Source organism: Hemicordylus capensis, chromosome 2 (genome assembly GCF_027244095.1).
Source record: "Hemicordylus capensis ecotype Gifberg chromosome 2, rHemCap1.1.pri, whole genome shotgun sequence".
In the NCBI taxonomy this organism is placed as follows: Eukaryota; Metazoa; Chordata; class Lepidosauria; order Squamata; family Cordylidae; genus Hemicordylus; species Hemicordylus capensis.
This window is the reverse complement of record NC_069658.1, coordinates 363,645,285-363,668,466: the sequence shown is the minus strand read 5'-3', so window position 1 is coordinate 363,668,466 and position 23,182 is coordinate 363,645,285. Positions and strand designations below refer to the sequence as shown.

At 43.2% G+C, this 23,182-nt stretch overlaps 1 protein-coding gene across 8 annotated transcripts in view; it reads left to right on the top strand.

Annotated features, from left to right (window-relative positions):
• SH3PXD2B (SH3 and PX domains 2B) overlaps window positions 1-23,182 on the top strand; it is a 164,880-nt gene that overhangs the window by 91,342 nt on the left and 50,356 nt on the right. For all 8 annotated transcript variants that reach the window (XM_053299010.1, XM_053299005.1, XM_053299003.1 and 5 more), the window contains one exon: window positions 7,676-7,767. In XM_053299010.1, coding sequence (XP_053154985.1) covers window positions 7,676-7,767 — 92 coding nt within the window. The remainder of the gene's footprint in view (window positions 1-7,675; window positions 7,768-23,182) is intronic.

Genomic DNA, 23,182 nt, shown 5'->3' with positions numbered 1-23,182 from the left:
CCTCTGGGGTAGGCAAGTTGGGAAGTGTCTTCTCCTGCATTTGTTGGGAAAAGCCTGGAAGTACCATGAATAGTGGGAATGCTTGTTAACTGAAGTGGGGGAAGATTCCCAACTGATTATTAGAGCATTTTAAAATGTACATGAGTGTGGCATTAATCTATGACTAATGCTAGTAATTTGATCCCTCCCCGTATATCATATTGAGCCTCATAGTTGTTTTGAACCATTTAAATTAGGTATGCATATCTCTACTAAAAGTTTGGAAAGTGTATCTTTCCAAGTCTCTTGAAATTTGTACTGTATGTGTTCTTCTGTTTCATGTGCACATCTGTGCTTCTGCTATATAGTTCACTTGTATAATCCTTAGTAAATTTTATTTATAATCAAAATTTCTGGATTTATTTCATTTAGAAAAACAAAGAATAGGTGACTGTGTGCCAAACAGGCATTTGTGCATGTGTGCACACAACTTTTATTTGAAAGAAGAAAGTCCCTAAAAGACACTGCAGCTGTCTCCTACAAAACAATGCTATTCATGGCATTAAGTATAACAGATCAAGCTGCAACGTTGCAAATGATATTATATAACCACTTAGTCTTCATTCTAGTTAATGATTACCAAGAAATAAAGATTGCACTATGCCTGGCTTTCCAACTACTGGCATTTAACTGCATTTGCTAAAAGGGAAAGTTGGGTGTAAGATAGAATTGCCATGAAGCCTTTACACAAGCAGTCCTTGATAGGGTCATGGTATGTGTACTGATTAACAAGTACAGCTTACCTCCTGTCTATTTCCTATCCTAACATGGGGGAATAATATTCCAAATAAGCACCCTACCCTATCGCCCACCCCAGAAAAAACCCACCATGGAGACTGCTGTGGTTCTTGGATATCTAGTAAATGCTGAGAGTGACAGGAATTAATTGTAACCACATCCTTTCTAAAAGCTGTATAAGCAACAATTACTTTTCTTTTGCTTTCCTGGGAAAGGAGAAGATGCATAATTTCCAAAGAGAGTTCTAAAATCAGTACTTTCGTGGTTATATGAAGACTAGTGAAAAACACATCTAGTCAGGCAATTGGATCTGCTTGCATACCAGGGGGAGAACAGCCCTGTTGAGTTTTTCAGAGCTTTCCCTGAAATAAAATATTCAGCCTTAGCTTTCCTCTACTGCTCCTTAGCTTTCCTCTGCTCCTCCTTGTGTGATTGATTGATACATTTGATACAGCAAAGATTTCTGGAGAGATCAAAGAGATGGGGAAATTGATTTCCAAGTTTTAAAATGACATTATTTTGATATTTCTAGATCACTTTTCATCTAAAAATCCCAAGGCAATGAACAAATAAATTAAAATACAGTTAAAACCAGTAAAACAATGATAAACACACAATGAGACGATTCTCACAATCGGTGACAAACGCCATAAGGGGGTTTGCGGGGAGAGCGGGCTTAGCCTGCTCTCCCTGCGGACAATTGAAAGGGAGCCCTGGGCAGCCGGATCGGCCACCCACACAACTGCTGGACCCGTCATGCAGTTGGCGGAGGCTGCGGAAATCGGGGGCCAACTTTTGCGGCCCCCAGAAGTTCCAGGATGCCCCACAATGGGGCAAAGGGATTATTTCAGGCAGACAGCTTCCCTAACTCCTATGAGGGGGGAGTACTAACAATACCAGCCCCAGTACATGTCAAGAAAGGAGGGGCATGTTGAAAGTGCACCCATTAGTATTTCCTCCTTGTGTGTCCTGATGCCCTCTTGTCACATCCCTGGATTGTGCATGGGGGATATCCTGGCGCCCTCCTGGTGCCATGCATCTCTGGATCCTGTGTGGGGGCTGTTCATCCAAATGACCCCTAAACAGGATTAGGGGCCAAGGGCCATGTGGATGAACAGCCCCGCACACAAGATCCAGGGATCACCACTTATTCCCTAGGCTTGTTTATGTTCACTATGACTGTCTGCGGAAGGGGGGAGGGAAGGACTCTGTGTTGAAACCTTTTCATAATAAAAATGCAGATAACAGGTACAGTGCATAAAGCACTGCTAATGTTCATTTGACTGAGGCTCACATCTTGATGGGCATGCATCTTTTCCTTTAAAAAGATTTATGGAATAGTATTTTTTCAACTTTTTCTACTTAATGGTTAATTTATTTATTAGATTTCTATCCCATTCTTTCCGATAGGCTCAGAGCAGTTTACAGAAGTTTTAAAACTAATAATCCTGTCCCATAGGGACTCACTTAAAAAAAAAAAAAGCAAGAAAAAAATTTAAAGGACTGATCCGGACACTAAGTTTCTGTTAATGTCATATAAGATTGCATTGGCTTTTTCAGCAGAGCAGCTACAGCACACTGCTTGCCATGGAAAACGTGGCATAAGAGTACCTCTGAACATGTGCAAAGTATAATCTTCCCTTCATCTGAGTAATCAGTCCTCTCACACTTCTGGGATTAGGGTTTCCCAACAGAAACATCTTCTTCCCTTTTTTAAGAACACATTTATTACCTGATTTGTCAAGTGTGTAGTATGCAGGATGATGCAGCACAGTGGGCAAACACAGCACTAACGCCCAGGCTGCTTGCAAACGACCAAAAAAGTTACTTGCGTGGAGGAGCCCGCCGGCGCCCAGACTAGAGATTGAGTCACACACTTGCGCAAGTGGGGGGGTGTGCGGGCCACTGCTGTGGTGCCCGCTGGGATTGAATGGGGGGGATTTTATTTTTTAAAACAAAAATTAGAAATGTGGTGGTTGAGGGTGGGGGGTGGGGCATGGCAGGCTCTTTGCCCCCCCCTGGAACTGCGCCTGGGGCACGTGTCCTGCCTGCCCCCCGCCCCGTTTACACATCTGACACCACCTCTCATAACTCTCACACCTGCACATCTGTTCCTTCAGAGAGAGTGCTACCGCCATACTGGAGGGGGGAAAGCCAAGCAGGCCGGTTTGGGCTGTAAAGGAGGCCTGTGGGGGGAGGGGGAACCTCTGTGGACAACGGAGTTGCTTTGCCTCGAGCAACTCCCCTGAAGGGGGTAAGTTGTTCTTTAATTAAATTTTTTTAAAACCGTGAACCCTTCGAACGGCTGGGGCAGGGGGTGTCCTGGGGTCGGAGCAAACTGGGGGTGGTTTGATTTGACCCCAAACAGTCGAACCAAACACGTTTGACGTTGAACACATTTGATTTTGAACCTGATTGCACATCTCTAGTTGCCCATGACAACATCTGATTTATATGATAACAAGCCAACCAAAAAGCAAGGGGATCAGAGGCCAATTGGAAGCCAATTGGAAGCCAGTGCCAGAAAACAAATCAGCAAGGGCAAAACAGGCCTCCAAAATGGCACTCCAAATGTCAACATGTTTTGACTTGAAACAGGGTTGTTTTGTTCCGAGCTTGAAACAGGCCCTTTATTTAAAGGGTGTTCTATTTCAAGCTTGAGACAGTTGAAATGGCCAGTTTCAAGTAGAAATGCTTCAACATCAAAATGTTTTGCACATCCCTATAAGTAATCCTTTTCTCCTTGTTTATAGAAGGTTGTCATGTCAGATTTGAAAAAGCATATTGACAGTAGTTTGCTGCATGGCTATAGCTCTGATTAGATGCAAGTACAGCTGTCCAAAAGCACTCCAGAAGTCCACCTCCAGTGTGTCACTCACCCCACCTCCACTCATCACGTTTATAGCAGCGTTTATCTGAAGAGGTAAGCACTGTTACCATCATGATGGGTGTTTCTGTGATTGGCAGACTTGCCCCAAGCTGCCAATCATGGAAATACACACTATCACAGTTTCAACATTTGCCTCTTATGTGAAACACCTCTGAAACTATGAAGAGCACAGGTGTGGGAACTTATGAAGAGCACGGGTGGGGGAAGTGAGTGAAACACTGGGGCAGGACTTCTGGGCGCTTTCCAGCTAGCTGCTCAACAGCAGCCAAATGCCTCCGTTTAGGCAAGTCGCATTCGAAACATAAACAGCAGGGGGAGTAGTCTCGCGGAAACTAACAACCCGAAAAGACAGCAACTTCTTTACGGCAGATATACAACGTCCTAGCTCTATACTGCAGCAATTAATTTCAAAACAAGGCATTGGAAATGTGAATGACACCCTGCTGTCAGCGTAGGGACTGTGGTGTCACAATGCAGGAAGTGTGGAAGTACACTTCCGAGATACAACCTGACCCCGTTGCAGGGTCTAATCTGGAAAGGGCCCTGGAGCATTTTTGGACAGCTGTGCTCACATACTGCTTTTTAAAGATAACACCTGAATAGGACTTATATGTACATGGTAAGGTGAAGCTACTTAAACAAAGATAGATCAGTTATCTTCACTATTTGTCAAGCCGGGGCCCCTTTGAGACAGATCTTCCGTTTGAGAGCCACTTCTCACTCTGCTGACCTTTTTCTCAGTTCTGAGAAGGCCCTTTAAGAGAGATTGAGCCCTCTCTTAAGAGCTCTGTAGAGAAAAAGTTGGAATGGGCTACACTTCCCAGTACTCTGTGCATGCCTTCCAAGATGGTGCAGGGGCTCAGTTTCCCTTAAAGAAGTTCCCCAACACTGGGCAAAGTGCAGCAATGCATGGTGGGAATGGTAATATCTGCATGGTGCTGGGGGACTGTTCAGTTTTGACTGAGTCATAGGACCAATAAACACAGGCCTAATAAACAGTTAGGGAGCTGCACTTAGAGCTGATAGGGACCACCCCTGGTCTCTGGGCCTTACAACGAAGAACACTGATTTAGATAGATATGTTTTTCTTTTCTCTTTCCCCCCCTCCCCCATTTTTTTCAAAGTTAACCTTACAGCAATCTGGTAATACTATAATTGGGTAAGAGCATTAGATACCTTCTGTATGAAAAAGCTAAAAACCAAGTTGAACTTTGTCAAATGAGCAAACTATTGGATAGTAGTAGTTCATCAGGTTTCTTCCTAATCTTTGGTGCTCAGAAGATCAAACTTGCCTCCTCGTTCTGCTTGGAGAACAAGCTTGAGAATTGTGGTCCATTGGTGAGGATATTATGTCAAGGCACAGTAAATCAGTAATTTTGTCAACAGACCTTCAGCTATGAAGGCAATGTTCTGTTAAAAAGCTATTACTGCGTGTATTATGGGGAACAAGCAAAGGATCTTTGGGTTTAGCTCTTGTCCCAGTTCTTGTTGGTGGAAAATGTGGTAGAAGGCCGATATGCTGGGCAACTTTGCTTTAAGGAATGACAAGGAATTTGACAAGGAATTGCCTTTCAGAGATGGTTTGGACTATAGCAAAACCATAATTTATCTGTATGCTCTCAGGCTGAATGCTGTCCTTAAGCATTTTGCAGATTGTCCCTTGAGTTTGCTTCCCGATTTATCCAGCATCTATAAGTAGGTGGGGAACAGAAAGCATTCTGGGCTTTGGCCCAAAAGGAACATTGATATTCCAAACACTGTCCCTTCTTGCTCCTGCACAGTCAAATAAGTTATTGCTGCTATAGCTGACTTGCTCTTGTGCAAATCCCATCTCCAGAGTCAGTCGTTCTGCAAGAGACTTGCCTCATGGGGAACATATGAGATGCATCTAGTTAACACCTGCTTTCTAAATCACTCCTCTTAACATAAGAGTCTGAAAGCTTCCCTATGTTCTCATTTAGACAGGAGTACTAAATGAATAATAGAGTTTCCAGAGTGCTAGAATGGCCATTACTACTGTTCTGTTCCTTTTCATACATTTCAGATGTGAGCGTCTTATAATTCTTACAGGGGTTGTTTTTAGCCAAAACATGAGCAAAGAAAAATCAAGATAGGTAGTAGTATTCTCATATTGTAACTGGGGAGTTGAGACAGAGAGGGAGTAGCTTGCATAAGGCCGTTTTATCCAAAGGTAGCTCAGTCTCCTAAGAGTGAAAGTGTTTTACTACTCACCAGGGCTGACTTTCTGTATATAGAAGTTCTGAAAGGACATCAACTGAAATTAATGGAGGCACTGATCATTTAAGACTGGAGGAGAATTGGGATATTTGGGGAAATTAAGATGACACACCTGCTTGTATAGACTTGGTTCTTGCTAAAATACTGCAATTAATTTAAGAGCACTGTCCCTTAGTCACTGCAACACCATTAAACCCTCACCAAGCAGTGGAACTAAGTTATAGAATCAGCCGAGCAGCGTTCTGTGCCATTCAAAATCTCCTCGAGCATCAGATGCCTCAATTACATTTTAGCATTTGCATAATACTTGCGGAAATGCCAGTAGTGCACCATTCCAGCTACGAATGAGAGGTGAGATGATTAGACTAACTAAAAATAAATTAAAAATCCTGGTTTGAATCTCACTTCTTCCATGACCACATCAGTGGTATTCAGCAATCCACTGTCTGATACATGTATTGCAGAAATATGGGACTGAGAATAACACCAGCTTGCTGTACAGGGTTGTTGAAAAAGTGCACATGAAGCTCTTTGAACATTCTCAAGCACCATATCTGTTTTTATTAGCAGCTGTTTAGGGGAGCATACAGTTTACAAATGAGTAAACTAAAAAAAAAATCAGTGATGGGTTGAGGTGGTTTATGTCACTTTTTGCTAATTACATGCCAAAAAATCCAACAGTGGCCTGTGAAACGTGCAGCATAAAAATCCACATAGTAATTGCAATAGTAATCAGTGGCACACAAATATTTTTGAGTGCTTGGCAAATGCTGTATCTGGTGAACAGAAGTGCAGACTGTAAACAATAAATTAAAAACATGTGTGCATTTCATTGTGTTAAAATTGGTTTTATGCAGAAAATCTAGTGGATTAGTTGTTAAAGTGCTAGGACACTGCTGTTTAACTTTTGCATCTCAAATAGCTCCAGTCCAGTGGGTGGTTGTAGCTCCTGTTATCAGTCAGAAATCACAATCCATACTGCGGAATTTAAGGTTCCAGGGTTACTCTGGCAAACTTTTGGAATATGAAATCTTGTGCATATGATACCAGCAACAGGTACTTACCTGGTTGTGAGTGTGCCAGAATAAACCAACCAGGCAGAAACTATTTCTAAGAGCTTTATTGTTCTGCAGAACAAGCAAGCAATGATCCTGCGAAACCAGCTGTTCCAAAGCAGGATTCCTACATAGAGTCCATTCCACTCCTTTATACATGGGAGTATAACTTGCAACATGTCAGTACAACAACCCAGACATACAGCGTCCATACATACAGCATCAGAGAGAGAGAAAATAGAATCACAGTAAGGTCTTTGTGCATAGAAGATCAGCATCAACTACAACGAGCAGCATCAGCCCTTATCAGGGCACATTCCGGCTGGGGCAATAATCCCAGACTGGAGGCATATGCATGCATAGTGTGTTGCTAATTGTCAAGGGACATATCAGGAGATGAGGCTGAGAAGCTTAAGCTAATATAAGCCACATAGTTCTCCATGAGGAACTCAGCTGTAGATAAACTCAGTTCATGCAAGCATTTCCAAGATGGTGTTAGTCTAGTTCACCCTTGTATCACATAGACAATTGCAAAAGAACTCCACAGCAACACATTAGTTGAAACAGAGGGAAGTAACCATAATTCAGTAGAAATAACTGATCCTGGGTGAATAGAGTAGCTAGAGATCGAGGCCAGGTACAAGCTGACTCCTGTTCATACACTAAATGATTTGCATACCATCTCTTCATTTTCCGACTGATTTTTCACTTGCAGGCTCTGATCCAGCTGCCACCATACATTTCTCAATGTGATGACGTTCTTCAGTTCTTTGAGACAAGACCAGAAGACTTAAATCCCCCCAAAGAGTAAGTTTGACTATAAGCAGCTTATGCAGCTGCACTTAGGAAATATTGAGACAGCAACATGTGGAATCTCTGTATAACCTACTTCGTTTTTTAAGCATTGTAATTTTATGGAGAAGAGAGATGCAATATGTTTTAATATTGTAAATAAATATATAAAGAGCACTTGCAGTGCTGTGAAGACACTGCGATCACAACTTAAAAACTGAACTGACGAATGAGTTATACCAAGCTGTCTGCTTTACCTTTCTCCAGCCAAAGCATGAGGTGGCAGTGAGAGAGAAAAGAAATAGGCAATAGGTGAATTAATTGCTGCTGGTAACAGGAATGGAACTGCTAGAGTGAATGCCCCCACCTCCGTGTACCCCCACCTGGCAGCTATGGGGTCTGAATAGTTTTACCACCTTTTTTTTTAACAACCTAAAGCAAAATACATTTTCCAATTGCCAACTTCTTGTGCAATTCATGTTGACAAACAGCAGTCTCATGCTTGTGTTTTCCATTCAAAGCAAGGAACATCTGCAATAAATCTTCTCTCTTTTAAAAATCCTTACATGATGCAACACTTGTCCTGTGACTATGAGCAGCTTGTGGCCAAAAACCATCTAATTCTGCACTCATGTAAATACTAGCCACCATCCACTTGCCTGTCTTTTTTAATGTTACCGGAATATGCAATTGTGCAAAGATTGATTGTGCAAGTTGAAATTGAGAAATATTTTAGGGGGGTGAGAAGATGATTATTTTGTTCTGTGACTCAACATGGAGTCCTCAAACCCCAAGTTGTCTGTAAAGAGCTGATCATATTCAGTGCATGTAGGTTTTCTCTCTGTGTTTGCCTTTGGGATGCTTAATATTGCTTCCTTCCCTTGTTCTCTCTCTTTTCTTTGGCTCGTCATGGTTTCTTCTCTGACTGTCCGTCACTTGATTAGATTGGTGCAAGGGCTCCACAATCCATTAACTAATATGCTGTCAGGCTGTGTTCCCATCTATCCTGCCCAAAGTACCGTTTGCCCATTAGCCTGTGGTCTCCTTGGTAATTCATCAGCTAATGCAATGGAAGGCATATGGAGAGAAAGGCTTGTATGCATAGCTTGTTGAATAGTATGGAATGATGTTTTGTTAGGACCTTTATGGAACGTCAGGTTTTTGTGTCATCGGAGGGATGAATAGGATTCTGGAGTGCCATCCTCAATTTTGTTTTTATTTATTGTGAGCAAGTTTAATGCAGTTACAACGGGAGTGAGTTTTGAGTATGTGCATCCTCCTTTACTCTTTGCCCCCTAGTACTCTGTACCACCAATAGAATATATTGGTTATGCTGGACTGTGCCAGACATTTCTCTGAGATCCCAGAGAATGCCTGCCTACTCCTGTGGGGCCCGTTATTTCAGCCTTTTAGCATCTATACTTCTATCCCCTTGTGTTCCGTGAAGGTGGAATCATTGGCCTTTGGCCCTTACTGGATTAGCCATCCCATTGGTCCCCATGGCCAGGCTGCTTCCAGTACATGCTGTATTTTTGGATCAGACTCTGCTAAGGCTTCTGTCTTCCTGATCTTGCTGCTAATCCATGCATCTTCTCATAAGATTAGCACCTCTCTGAAAAGCTACCGGTAGTTGGCCACTCAGGTTAGTTAGTGCTGCACCTTGAAATGTGCTTCTATGGGACAGCAAAGCTCTATTTCCTTAGCTTCAGAAACTCCTCAAATGTATTTTCTTCACTATACCAAGGCCCCTACATTGTTTGTTTCTGATCTTCATGTGGTTGTCATCCCATGTATGCTAACCCCTGCTAACTTGGCAAAGAGGCACCATTTAACATGGTGATTCTCTTTATTTAGCAGTGGGAGAGTAACTGGCCCTACCCACCCCCAGCACAGTACCTCCAGTGACTGTTGCTGGTGTCTGTCTTATTTTTCTTTTTAGACTATGAGCCCTTTGGGGACAGGGAGCCATCTTATTTATTTCTTATTTCTCTGTGTAAACCGCCCTGAGCCATTTTTGGAAGGGCAGTATAGAAATCGAATAAATAATAATGATGTAGAAGTTGCCATCTTGAATTGTCTAGGGAGCTGAACTGGAATGAAGCAGATTTGGAGAACTATTTTGAAAACATGTCCCATGGATTTAGAACAAATCCTGAAGCAAAATTTAGACTTATCCCATGGCTTACAAAATTATTCATTGGATTATATGAATAAACTCCCACCTACTTAGAGAAAAAAAAAGCTGAAGAATTTCTAAACACAAGTTCAGTTCACTTGTGTTTATACGGCATGTTTAAATAAATTAAATCAAAAAGTTATTTCCTATATGAAAGGAAAATTAATGAGTCAAAACTTCTAAAAACATTCTTTTTGTATGGAGAAAATACTTTCACATTGTGGGTGGAAAAATATGACTTTAGTTGGAAACTGAAGCACACTTATTGGGGTAAAGAGCATGACTTGAAATAGAATTGAACCTCACACAATTGAATCTGAATGAAAATCTGTTTATTTTGGTAACTGGGGGCCTTTGTCTTTATTGGCACTTCTGGAATTTAATAAATTGTCATGTTAATTTTCAGTGCCAGACATATAAGGATTTCTGTGAATGCACAGACAGATGGGCATTTAGTGTATCCTGAGAAAAAGTGCTCAGAAGAAACTACTATATTACATTCTTATCTTGTCCTTACTCTCAAAAAGGACAGCACAATATATGCAAGATTCTCTCATTTTATCCTAAAAATCCCCCTGCAAGCAGGGGCAGATTAAGGGACAGGCAAAGTAGGCAGTTGCCTACAGTGGCAAAATTTGAGGAGTGGCTGTGGGGAAAGTGGGGAGCGAGATGGGAATTTCTGCCTTTTACCTTTAGAAAAACACTGCTGCTTATGGCTCTCCTCCTGCCTCCCAAATGACTTCCCTGCACACATGCAGGGAGGCCCCAAACAGGCTGCAGACCAGCCCATGAAGTCATTTGGGAGGCAGGAGGGGAACTGAAAGAGGCTTTTTCTGCCCCCATCTCGCTGCCGCACAGTGGCATTTTTCTAAAGGTAAAAGGACAAACTTTTCTCCCTCGCTCCCTCCACCCTCCCCGCAGCCCTTTACTTGGAGGGACAGAGAGGGGTAGCAAATCCTTGGCTGCCTATGGGCAGCAGAAAGCTTAAGCTGCCCCTGCCTTCAAGGTGGCTCAGGCTGTTGGCTTACACAAAGAGTCATGGCCAATAGCAGTGTTCAGTTTAATACTGGAAGCTTAGGTTGAGTTTGTCACTCTAGTCTCTTTTGTATACATATTACTGCTCCTCACCTAAGATTCTTGAAAGAACTTTAAAGCAAGAGTGCACTATTCAAAGTACTCTGAGAGCCACTTTGATATTTTTACCGCTGCATTTCTAGGTTAACTGTAGGAAGGCTTTTTTAAAAAAAATTAACTCTGTTCTCTTGTCAACCCTTCTTTTTCTCTGTGCCCATAGCCACCTTGAGATTTTCTTATTGAAAAGCTGGGTATAAATTTAACAATCAATCCATCAAAATGTGTTCTCTCCTTCCCCTTTTCTCTATTCCACTGTAGACCTCTATGAATCCCTCTCTCTGTTAACCATCTCTCCTTTTCCCTCTCTACTCCATAGCACATGTACATGCTCTACTCCCCATTTTCATATTTATTTTTTTTTTTGCTGTGCTGCATTGATACACGTGGACAAATGTGTTGGTACCCCTCCATGAAAAAAGAACCCACAATTATCTCTGAAATAACTTGAAACTGACAAACATAATTGGCACCCATCATTGTTTGTTCCGCATTTAACAAAAATCAGACTTTGCTTTAGAGTTTTGATGCAACAGAATATTTCAAATAATCACACAAATGAAAATGGCATGGACAAAAATGATGGGACCCTTAACCTAATATTTTGTTACACAACCCTTTAGAGGCTCTCAGTGAGACTTCTGCACCTGTCAACAGGTAGTTTTGGCCCACTCTTCCTGAGCAAATTGCTCCAGCCGTGTCAAGTTTGAAGGGTGCCTTCTCCAGACTGCATGTTTCTTCTGTGTCTTGCTCTTTTGCTAGAAGGAAAATGGGAAAGAGGGGACTTGCTGTTCTAAGTAGCTTAATAGATTCCTCTTTGCTGCCAGCAGTAAGCTGCTGCTGTTTCTCAAGGACGTCTCTGTTGTGTTTCATGACCCAGCTGGAAAGCTCAAAGGGTATTTATTAGCTACAATTCAAAATGTTAATTAATACAAGTCCTTGACACTCTCCTCTGGAGGGACTGGTAAGAGCACTTTGCCCAGTGCTGTGCTGCCTGATACATTACTAGCCTACTGATCGCAATATGAAGCTCAGGATTAGACAGCTTGTTGTGCTGCATTGAAGACTCGGCCACCTGTCATAATTCATAGGGGAGCTAAGCAAACACTTTCTCTTGGACCTTGAAATAATAGGAAGATGCCTTTTCTTAAAGTAGAAAATACATGGCAAGGGGAAATGCTGATCAATTCAAAACCAGATAGAACAATCATTATGATAACACTGTCCATAATGTTATAATACTACATCCACCCTTTTGCCACTTATGTACTTAGGGTCATTACACTTTTGGATCCAGTTCTGATCTCATTTAAACCTTTTAGATAAAGCTTCTAGTCGCATCAGTTTTAGAGGGGTAGCTTTATTAGTTTGTTGTAGCAAACATAAAAAAGACTCCAGTCTAAAAGACTAACAGTTTCTTGTGGTGTAAGTTTTCATTGGCTGTAAGCCTTCATCAGATAAAGTGAGATATATCCACAAAAACTTATGCCACTTTTGTCAGTTGTGATTGATTCTACAATTTGCAGAGTGAACACTCTGCATTATTTTAAATTAACTAGTCTGTCAAATTTTTCTCATCTGTTCAAAACATTCCAAAGAGACCTGAACGAAAATGATGATGATGTTAGTACAGTTAGGCTCAATTCTGTTTCATTATGCATACAAGTGTTTCTGGGGAATGGTAGGTTTTGGGGGGTTTTTTAGTTTGAAGGGAGGTAGGAATACCCTCTCTAGGAAATTTGGCCACTTGAGTCGGATCACTCAACTTGTTGTTTGGAAGCAGCTCTTGGAAGGACAAGGCTCAGACCAGGGGAGGCAGCAAACCTTTGTTTTCTTTCCTAAAGGAGGAAGGGAGCAAGCAAATTTAAAAAAAAACAAAAAACACAAGAACAAAGAAGAAAGGACAAGGCAAGTTCACCAGGGCTAGACTTTTCTGGGGTTTGATTTCTGGCTGGCTATAGGTTTGTTTTTGACAGGGCAGTCTCAGTTGTGCCTAGAGAGACAATGGGTGGGGATTAGCTGCAGGTGAGTTACACAGTTTATGAGAGGTCTCTACATTCCTGAGGTGGCTCAGTTTGGAAACCACTCTTGAGAAGACAAGGCTCAGACTAGGGGAGCTTTACTACCTGGAGGCTAACGGGATTTGCTAACAGATATCAAAGAAGTTTTACATTGAATTTAGTTGTACAGGCACACAAGTAGTCCCCTTTTATCAAAAAGGAGACACCCACCATGATGAGTAGGTGAGTACTAGACCACTTTTGAAATTCTATCTATCTATCTATCTATCTATCTATCTATCTATCTATCTGTCTATCTATCAGATTTGTGCACCGCCTCAAACTTTCATCTCTGTGTGGTTAACAATAGCATAAAACAAGTTAAAACATATACAAAAACTTAAAACAATTTAACAATTTAAAAATCAACCACAGATTAAAACCTAAACATTTAAAAAGCTGAAAAAGCTTGGGTGGGCTTTCAAATGCTTTTTTAAAATTGTCAGAGATGGGGAGGATTGTATTTCAGTAGGGAGCGCATTCCACGGTCTCGGGGCAGCAACCAAGAAGGCCTGTCCCGGTGCAGCCACCAGCCAAGCTGGCGGCAACTGGGGATGGACCTCTCCAGATGACCTCAGTGGGCAATGGGGCTCATAATGAAGAAGATGTTCTCTTAAATACCCAGGGCCTAAGCTGTTTAGGGCTTTATAGGTTATAACCAGGACTTTGTATTTTGCCCAGAAACCTACTGGCAGCCACTGTTTCTCTATCAGCAAAGGAGTGATGTGGTCTCTCTGAGATGACCCAGAGACCAACCTGGCCACCGCACTCTGTACCAACTGGAGTTTCTGGACTATGTACAAATGCAGCCCCACATAGAGGGCATTGCAAAAGTCAAGTCTGGAGGTTACCAACATATGTACCACTGTTTTGAGGTTTTTCATCTCAAGAAACGGACTCAGCTGGCATATCAGCTGAAGCTGATAAAATGCCACTCTGGCCACTGCCTCAACCTGCGATACCAGGGAGAGGTATGGATCCAGAAGTACTCCCAGACTGTGAACCTGTTCCTTTTGGGGAAGCGTGACCCCATCCAGAACAGGCAGATCAAAATGGTTTCTGGAGTTCTGACCCCACACAACCTCAGTCTTATCTGGATTCAGTCTCAGTTTATTCTCCCTTATCCAGCCCATTACTGCTTCCAGGCAGGCATTTAGGGAGGTTATGCCATCTCCTAATGATGTTGACATTGAGAAGAAGATCTGGGTGTCATCAGCATACTGATAACATCCCGCACCAAATCCCCTGATGAGCTCTCCCAGCGGTTTCATGTAGATGTTAAAGAGCATTTGGAGAGTATTTTCTTGGAGGAAAAGAGCTTAAATTAGCTGACAACTGCAGCTAAGACCTAGCCTTCAAGTAAACAAGCTCTATATAGTCTAAATAGCCAATAAAACCAGGTAGAATGAATAATGACGGTAGAATGCCAGCGGGGGGGGTGTGCTTCCCAGTGTGTTGCATGTATGACTGTCTGCCTGAGGGGCAGAAGTCGTGGGTTTGTGCTCGGTGCAAAGAGCTCCTGGCTCTCAGGGAACAAGTTCGTTCCCTTGAAGCCAAGGTGGCTGACCTGGAAAAGCTCAGGGCGCCAGAGAGGTGTGTGGATGAGACCGTCAGGGATGTGGTAGAGGCATCCCACTCCCAGGCTGACAACTCCTCTGCTGTCATGGAGAATGAAGGTCTTGGGGAAGGAGGCCATCAATCTGTATATTAAAGAAGGGATAGAATCCCACAAGCTAGAAAACCTAGGAGGAATGGAGGCATTATGGGTGACAATACAATTACTGGATTTAAATGTGTTACTAGGGATGCGCTATCGCCTTCCGGATCAAAATGCTGAGAGTCACCTGGAGTTGGAGAACCAAGTCAGAGAGGTGTCAAAGCGAAACATGGCTGTAATAATGGGTGACTTCAATTACCCTCACATAGACAGGGCAAATTCATGTGTGGGTATTGACAAGGAGCCCAGATTTCTAGACATGCAAATTTCTAGACATGCTAAATAACTGTGCCTTAGAACAGCTTGTCGCAGAACCCTGGACTTAATCCTGAGTTGTGCCCAGGGCCTGATGCAAGATATCAGAGTTGTAGAACCATTGGGGAACAGTGACCATAGTGTGATCCAATTCAGCTTATATGTGAGTGGAGATACGTTGGACTTCAGAAGAGGAAACCTTCTAAAAATGAGGGTAAACAGGAAGCTTGAAAGGGAAGGTCAGGAGGGTCAAATCACTCCAGAAAGCATGGAACTTTTTAAAAACCACAATAATAGCTCCGTTTTTATATATGGTATACTAGGAAAGAAGGAAAGGCACCACCAAGTTCAGGAGGACACCAGCATGGCTAACAAGTAGAGTCAGGGAGCTATAAGAAGGAAGACTTGCTTCAGAAAATTGAAGTCCTGCCCAAATGAAGAGAACAGAAAGCAACATAAATTCTGCCAAAAGAAATGCAAAGAGACAATAAGGGATGCAAAAAGAGAGTTTGAGGAGCATATAGCTAGAAGTGTCAAGGGGAATAACAAAAACTTGGTTAAATATTTCAGAAGCAGAAAAGCTGCCCGGGAGATGGTTGGACCCTTAATTGACAAGGACATGAAAGGGATTATTAAAGAGGATAAGACTGAAGAGAAGCTGAATGAGTTATTTGCCTCTGTCTTCACAGCAGAGGACACTGACCATATACCCACTCCGGAACTGAGCTTCTCAGGCTTGGAGGCTAAAGAACTGGGCCAATTTGAGGTGACGAGAGAGGATGTTCTAAACTGTCTTGAGAAACTAAAAATTAACAAGTCACCAAGGTCAGATGGCATCCAGCCAAAAGTTCTGAAGGAACTCAAATGTGAAATTGCTGATCTCCTAGCAAAAATATGTAACTTCTCCCTACAGTCAGGCTCTGTACCAGAGGGCTGGAAAGCAGCTAATGTAACTCCGATTTTCAAAAAGGGATCCAATGGGGACTCAGGAAATTACAGGCTGGTTAGCTTAACTTCAGTGCCGGGTAAATTGATGGAAAGCTTACTTAAGGACAAAATTGTTAAACACATAAAAGAACGGGCCTGGCTGAAGGAGAACCAGCATGACTTCTTCAAGGACAAGTCTTGCCTCACTAACCTTTTAGTATTATTTGAGAGGGTCAACAGGCAGTGTAGTTAAAGGTCATCTGGTTGACATAATATACTTGGACTTCCAAAAAGCTTTTGACAAAGTTCCCCACCAAAGAGGAACTTGAGTCAACTTAGCAGTCATGGGATAAGGGGACAGGTTCATGTGTGGATTGGTAACTGGTTGAAAGACAGAAAACAGAGAGTAGGAATAAATGGACAGTTCTCACAGTGGAGGGAAGTAAGAAGTGGGGTCCCCCAGAAGTTGGAGTAAGCAGCAAGGTGGCCAAATTTGCAGATGACACTTGCCACGGATACCACCGTGCTGCCACCATGTGTCACGGCCCGTTCTCAACCAGCCCTGTGATCTTAAGCTTCACTGCTTCCACCAAGTAGACTTGTATTTTGACTAGCTGTGTCTACTAAAACAGCCTTCCAAACTCTGTCTCATTCCAAGTCAGGTGGAAAGGCTTCTAAGCATGGAGTGGGAAAACAGGTGGAAGCTACAATTTCTTAACTTCAACAATAACACTTTACTTTAAAATAGTTCAGTTCAAAACAATAGTTCTTTTGGAAAAATTAGTTTTAAAACCCAGCAACCATAAAAGCACAAGGAAGAAATAAAATATGAGAAAAATGCATTCAGTCTATCCTGCACTAATCCTGGGCCCTCACACAGAGTCCTTCCCAAGAGTCCTCTTGCAATCACCCCTAGTCAGCTTTTGCAGCAAACCTGGCTTGTCCCTTGCTCAGCCTCAGGTCCTGCTCTTCTTTCTCAGTTCTGGGGTTCAATCCCAGACTGTCTCTTCAGCTGCTTTAGGAGTGATTCAGTCCTCCAGAGATTTCTCTCCCTGTGATTTCTCAGCTCTCTTTCCAGAACCAGCTATGATAGGCGTGTGTCCGAACCGGTCCGGCGGCCATTCTATAGAATGGCCGAACTGCCGGACCGGTTCTGCCCTGGTTGGTCCGGGTCCGGGTGGGGGGGTATTGCTTTAAGGGCGGGGGGGGCTTGTTTACCCCTCCCGCACCTCTTTGCCCCCGCCAGTGGCCGTAATCTACTGTAAAATTGGGGCGCTGGAAACCAGCCGCCCCAGCCGCCGCCGCTTCTGCCGCCCCCCCCCCGCGAGCAAATTAGAGGAAAAAAAGGCTACTGCCTACAAGGAAGGGCTACTGCCGCCCTGCCGCCCCCCCACCCGCCACCCGCCACCCCCCCACGAGTGCTCACCAAGTTAGAAGAATTTAGAGAGGAGCTCGCGAACAGAGCTCCTCTCTTATCAAAGCCTCCGGCCCAACTGGGGCCTTGGGCGCGTGCGCACGCGCGCTAGAGCTCTTTATCCACTAGAGCTTTTGCCGGAGGCCCGGTCTACCCGCCGGGAGGAAGCCGGGTAGACCGGGCCTCCGGCGATCGGCTTCCTCCGGCTTCCTCCCGGCTTCTTCCCGGCGGGTAGACCGGGCCTCCGGCAAAAGCTCTAGTGGATAAAGAGCTCTAGCGCGCGTGCGCACACGCCCAAGGCCCCAGTTGGGCCGGAGGCTTCGATAAGAGAGGAGCTCTGTTCGCGAGCTCCTCTCTAAATTCTTCTAACTTGGTGAGCACTCGTGGGGGGGTGGCGGGTGGCGGGTGGGGGGGCGGCAGGGCGGCAGTAGCCCTTCCTTGTAGGCAGTAGCCTTTTTTTCCTCTAATTTTCTTCGGGGGGGCTGGCGGCAGAAGCGGCGGCGGCTGGGGCGGCTGGTTTCCAGCGCCCCAATTTTACAGTAGATTACGGCCACTGGCGGGGGCAAAGAGGCGCGGGAGGGGTAAACAAGCCCTCCCCGCCCTAAAAGATAGGCTCCCCTTTGGTGCTGGTCCGGACTGCTCCGGACCATGCACATCACTAAGCTATGATTCTCTCTGATTGTGACAGCAACTTGCACTCCAATTCTGCTGAAGGAGATTTTCTGCAATCTCCTAATGCTCCTTAATAATCCCTTTCACGCCCTTATCAATTAAGGGTCCACTTGCCTACCTGGCAGGTTTTCTACTTCTGATATATAAAGAAAAACGTATATTCTACTTTTCCCCTTGATTCCCGCCCCCCACCAAAAACCAACTCCACAATCAAAATGTCTCAAGTTCCTACAATTATTTTAAAACATACGCAATCAAATCCAACCCTCTCTTTCCTCCAGAATTAAACCAGTATAATTCTTCTTCCTCCAAAACCAAACTAGAACAGGAGCTGCGAACTTTTGACCCTTGCACATTTTTTTAACATAGGGAGTAAGCAAAGCAATTGCAATACAGAAATCTTATATACAAAAAGAGGAAGTTCAGGTCTCATTCCTTCACAACACCAAAGTATTTAGGGTAGTGAAATCCAAAACAGATTGTGAAGAGCTCCAAAAGGATCTCTCCAAAATGGGTGAGGGGTGACAAAATGGCAAATGAGATTCAGTGTAAACAAGTGTAAAGTGATGCATATTGGGGCAAAAAAACCCAGCTTCACATGTACACTGATGGGAGCTGAGTGGTCAGTAACTGACTAGGAGAGAGATCTTGGGGTGGTGTTGGACAGCTTGTTGAAAGTGTCGACTCATTCCGCAGCAGATGTGAAAAAGGCAGATTGCATGCCAGGGATCATTAGGAAGTGGATTGAAAATTGAAATACTAATATGGCAATGCCCTTATACAAATCTATGGTGTGGACACATTTGGGGTACTGCGTACAGCTCTGTTCACTATATCTTAAGAAGAATTGTAGAACTGGAAAAGGTGCAGAAGCCGGCAATCAAGATGAGCAGGGGCTTGGAGCACCTTCTTTATGACTCAAGGCCACAACATCTGGGGCTTTTTAGTTTGGAAAAGAGGTGACTACGGGGAGACTTGTTAGAGATTTATAAAATTATGCATAGAATAGAGAGAGTGGACAGAGAGGAATTTTTCTCCCTCTCTCACAGCACTAGAACCAGGAGTCTTCCCATAAAACAGAAGAGCGGGAAATTTAGGACCAACAAACGGAATTACTTTTTTCACACAGTGCATAATTAATCTATGGAATTCTCTGCCATGGGATATGGTGATAGCCACTAGCTTGGATGGTTTTAAAAGGGACTTAGACAAATCCATGGAGGACAGGTCTGTCAATGGCTCCTAGTCTGGTGGCTATAGGACACCTCCAGTCTCAGGCAAAATGCCTCTCAATACCAGTTGCAGGGGAGCAACAGCAAGCCCTCTTGCCTGTGGGCTTCCCGGAAGTATCTGGTGGACCACTGTGTGGAACAGGATTTTGGAGGTGATAAGCCTTGGGCCTGATCCAGCCGGGCTGTTCTTATGGTCTTATCAGTCCTGTAGTGACCCAAATGAACTGGAGAACATTTTTACCATTGATATTTCACTTACTCATCTACATGTGTGCACTATGTATGCAGCTAACGGAGAATCAAACCAGAGTGACAGCCTTTCTTTTTTAGTGTGGCCATGTATTTGAAGATCTGTATAGTGTACAGAGAAAGCAAGATGAGCGTGTAAGCTTAGGGACAATTGAGTAGAAGAATAAGAAAACAAAAAAAGCACTTTTAAAGGAAGACATGAGAATAACTGAGAAGGGAGTGAAGTAAATCAGGAAGAGTTTTTGATGGTCAAGTAGACATGTGTTACAACGTACTCTCAGGTGTGTGGTTGCTATTGTACCCTGTGGTTATGCTTTTGATAGGGGAATTGGCCTGAATTGGGTGCCAGTGTGTATATAGCAATATGTTTTGGGATAGTTGGCATGGGTAAAGGCAAGTCAGAGTTAGGGTACCCAAAAGGAAGTAACAGGGTCAAGACCAAGTTTTTCCAAAACACAGAATAGCTTTATTAAAGATAGAAGTACACAGATAAAAGGTGGCAGTTGGCAATTTCCTGGAAGATTAGAGACTCCTATTGCAAGATGCTGTTTTTTAAGCAGCAATGAATTCCAATGAATGCAAGCTTGAGAGGAGTCTAGCATAGAGGGGACAGGGAGAGAGAGAGTTTGTGACAGACAAAGCAAAGAAAGAGATAGAGTTGCAGTCCATATACTTGTCCTAAATTCTGCATGGCTGGTGAGAGTTGATTTCAAGTTTTTGTCCTGCTCTGTGTGAAAGGAGAATAGTCTTTGTTATTGTTGTAATCAGCCCTTTAGTTCCTCTACTCTTCACAGATGAACAACTACTTCTTACATATAAAAAGTTTTATTTTAACAATTAAATGAACACATACTTAAAACATCAGGAGCTTAAGAAACCCAATAGCCATCTGGAGACTACACTACTAGGAGTGTCTTCTTCCCAGAGGCCCCCTGGTGGTAGAAGCTCCTCCTACAACTATTAATCTTTTTCATTGCCACAGTGCTATACATACACTTCACTACAGCTATAAAGGGGTACATTAAACATTCACACTTCCACCATCTTGAACTGTGGTGGATGACATAATCACAAACTACACCATTAAGGTGTCCCTGTGTGTCACTACAACTGTACTACATTTGGTTCAGATTGGTGCCCGCTTCTGCCTCAAACATTCACACATATATCATCTTGGTTTGGGGTGGATGACATCATCACAAACTGTTGTTGAGGTGTCCCTATGCATCACTACAACTCTACCAAACGTGGTCCAAATCGGTCCAGGCATTGTGAAGTTGATAGGGACATACATGAACATACGCACAGAGAGAGCAGGGTAATCTCATAAGCTTCCTTTCCATAAGGAAATTAGGATAAAAATGCTAGGGAAAGAGGCTGTGAGGAAGACATGGCAAGCACGGGTGTAGGGTGGGCATTTGCTTTCCTCACTCGTGAATTGCTTTTGCTCCGTACTATATGTGATTGTGGCAGAACTGAGTATAAACAAATAGGTCTGGCCCCATCTGCTTGGGCTCTAAGATGCACTTCTTTTTTATTCTGTACTCCTTATTTTTATTTTTATTTTTATTTCCCCCACCACCACCAGTTCTATAGAGAGGGAATGAAAAAGAAAAGTACTTCTTGGCACCTAGTAACCAATGTAAACACGTATAAATGGCCTTTAAAAACTACTTATAGACAAAATGAAATAAAGCATTTAGTGTGGGGTGCAGGAAGCAATAAAGCTGTTTGGATAGGTCAGTGAGAGAGGGCATTATAGGACTTGAAAGCTGTTGTGTGTTTTTATTAGTTCATCCCTCTATTGAAGGGAAGAAGTGGGAAGAAGGAACGTCAGTAGTAAAGCTTGGGAGCTACGATGTCCAGGACAAAAAGCCACTGCCGAGTGCTGAGTCAAGTGATTTGGTTGCTAGCAGTCCTCACCGCAGAGCCTTGAGCCTTCATTGCTCATGTTCTAAGTGGATATTAAAACAATCTGCTCTGCTCTACCATAGAGAAGCAACAGACAGGAAAGATTAGTCTCTTTGCTGGTTTTTTGTTCATTCCAGGAATATGTCTGCCAGACATCCATATATCATAGTCATTTATGCCCCAGTAACATTAAAGAGGGCAGAGCCATTACTCTTAAAGGAACACTATCAATGTAATATGCTTTGAGTTGCACCATTTGGTGGGTGCGGGGAAGGAGAAGAGGATTTTATCTACAACCGCATCCCTTTTGAGTGGGGAAGCAGAGCTGCACTGGAATGTGTCTGACAGAAACAGCATAGTGGTTTATCTAGTCTTTGGTACCTTATCTAGATATCTATAGAATCACTGAATAGGAGGCTTCTAGAAGTTGCACATAGTCCTTTGATCTATGCCCTTTGATCACACAATGCCAGGCTCTGTCTCTGCAACTGTTTTTAAAAATTTCAAGCATCCTGAGCATTAAAATTCTCCATATACACAGTGGGTTTACTTCTTACTAGTTGCTTAAGAGTCAGTGTTTTGGTTTAACTAATTGTATCATCTTCCTATATCTGTAGTTAGTTTACAGTGCACCACAAAAAGCCATTTCCTAGCTGAAATAGAAAATGTCCTTTTAGAGACTTGGGGACGGATGGTTGTGTGACTTTTGTTTTGTACTTTGCTTAAGTACAAATCTGAATTCTTTTCAACAAACTTTGAGGTGCAGTTGTCCCTCCCCCCCCCCCGCTACTCACAAGTGTTGTCGGTCATCCTCTTGTAAACATGCCCATTTAGCATCAAGGTATGCTTAACAGAAATAAATATGAAGCAATCCTGCATAAGAAGAAAAGTGCAGCAGAAAGTGGATTGTATGTGTGTCCCTAAGCAGTGAACTACTTCCAATTGTCCCTACACACTCCGAACTAAGTGAGCAGGAGGGGTTCATTCCAGGGCAGGTGCCAGGGCTTCCACACAGGCCTAAACGATGCCCCCTCTCTCTTTAAAAATGAAGCACACTCCTCTTTTCCCTTTACAGCATTCTGAGAAACACAACCCCTCCCCTCAATAAATTTTTTAAAAAACTTTTCTATCACCATACCGGACTTTATCAGTTCACTTTTCTGATTACTTCTAGCCCTCTTCCGACACTCTACTGGGGACAGTCATGGGGTTCGGGGCAGCAGGAGAGTGCTGATTAGTCCCTGCACACTGAGTAGCCATACACCCCAGCCCTTTGTAGTGCAATTCAGACATTATTCTGTATGCATGTACAGATCTCTGTACATTCGTACATGTGTTTGTGTGAATGACTGTACCTGTGTTCATTTTAAAAGTGAACCTGTATACAGGCCCTTCAAATGCATGATACAGATAGGAAGTGTTGTGCTGTACCTGTGTTCAAAATAACATGTGAATGATTGTACTTGTGTACAGATCTGTACCTGTGTATACTCTACACTCATTGTACCATTCTTGAACATAATGTGTGAATGGGCCTTGAGTGTTCAGTGCTTGTTTGCAGAGGCCTCTGCATTCAGTACTTACCTTTGCAGACAAGTGTTGAAAGTGTGGGGAGTCTGGGATGCATGGCTAGTCAGTGTGTTGGTGTAGGGGGTGGGGTTGATTGGCATTCTCTTGCTGCCCCCT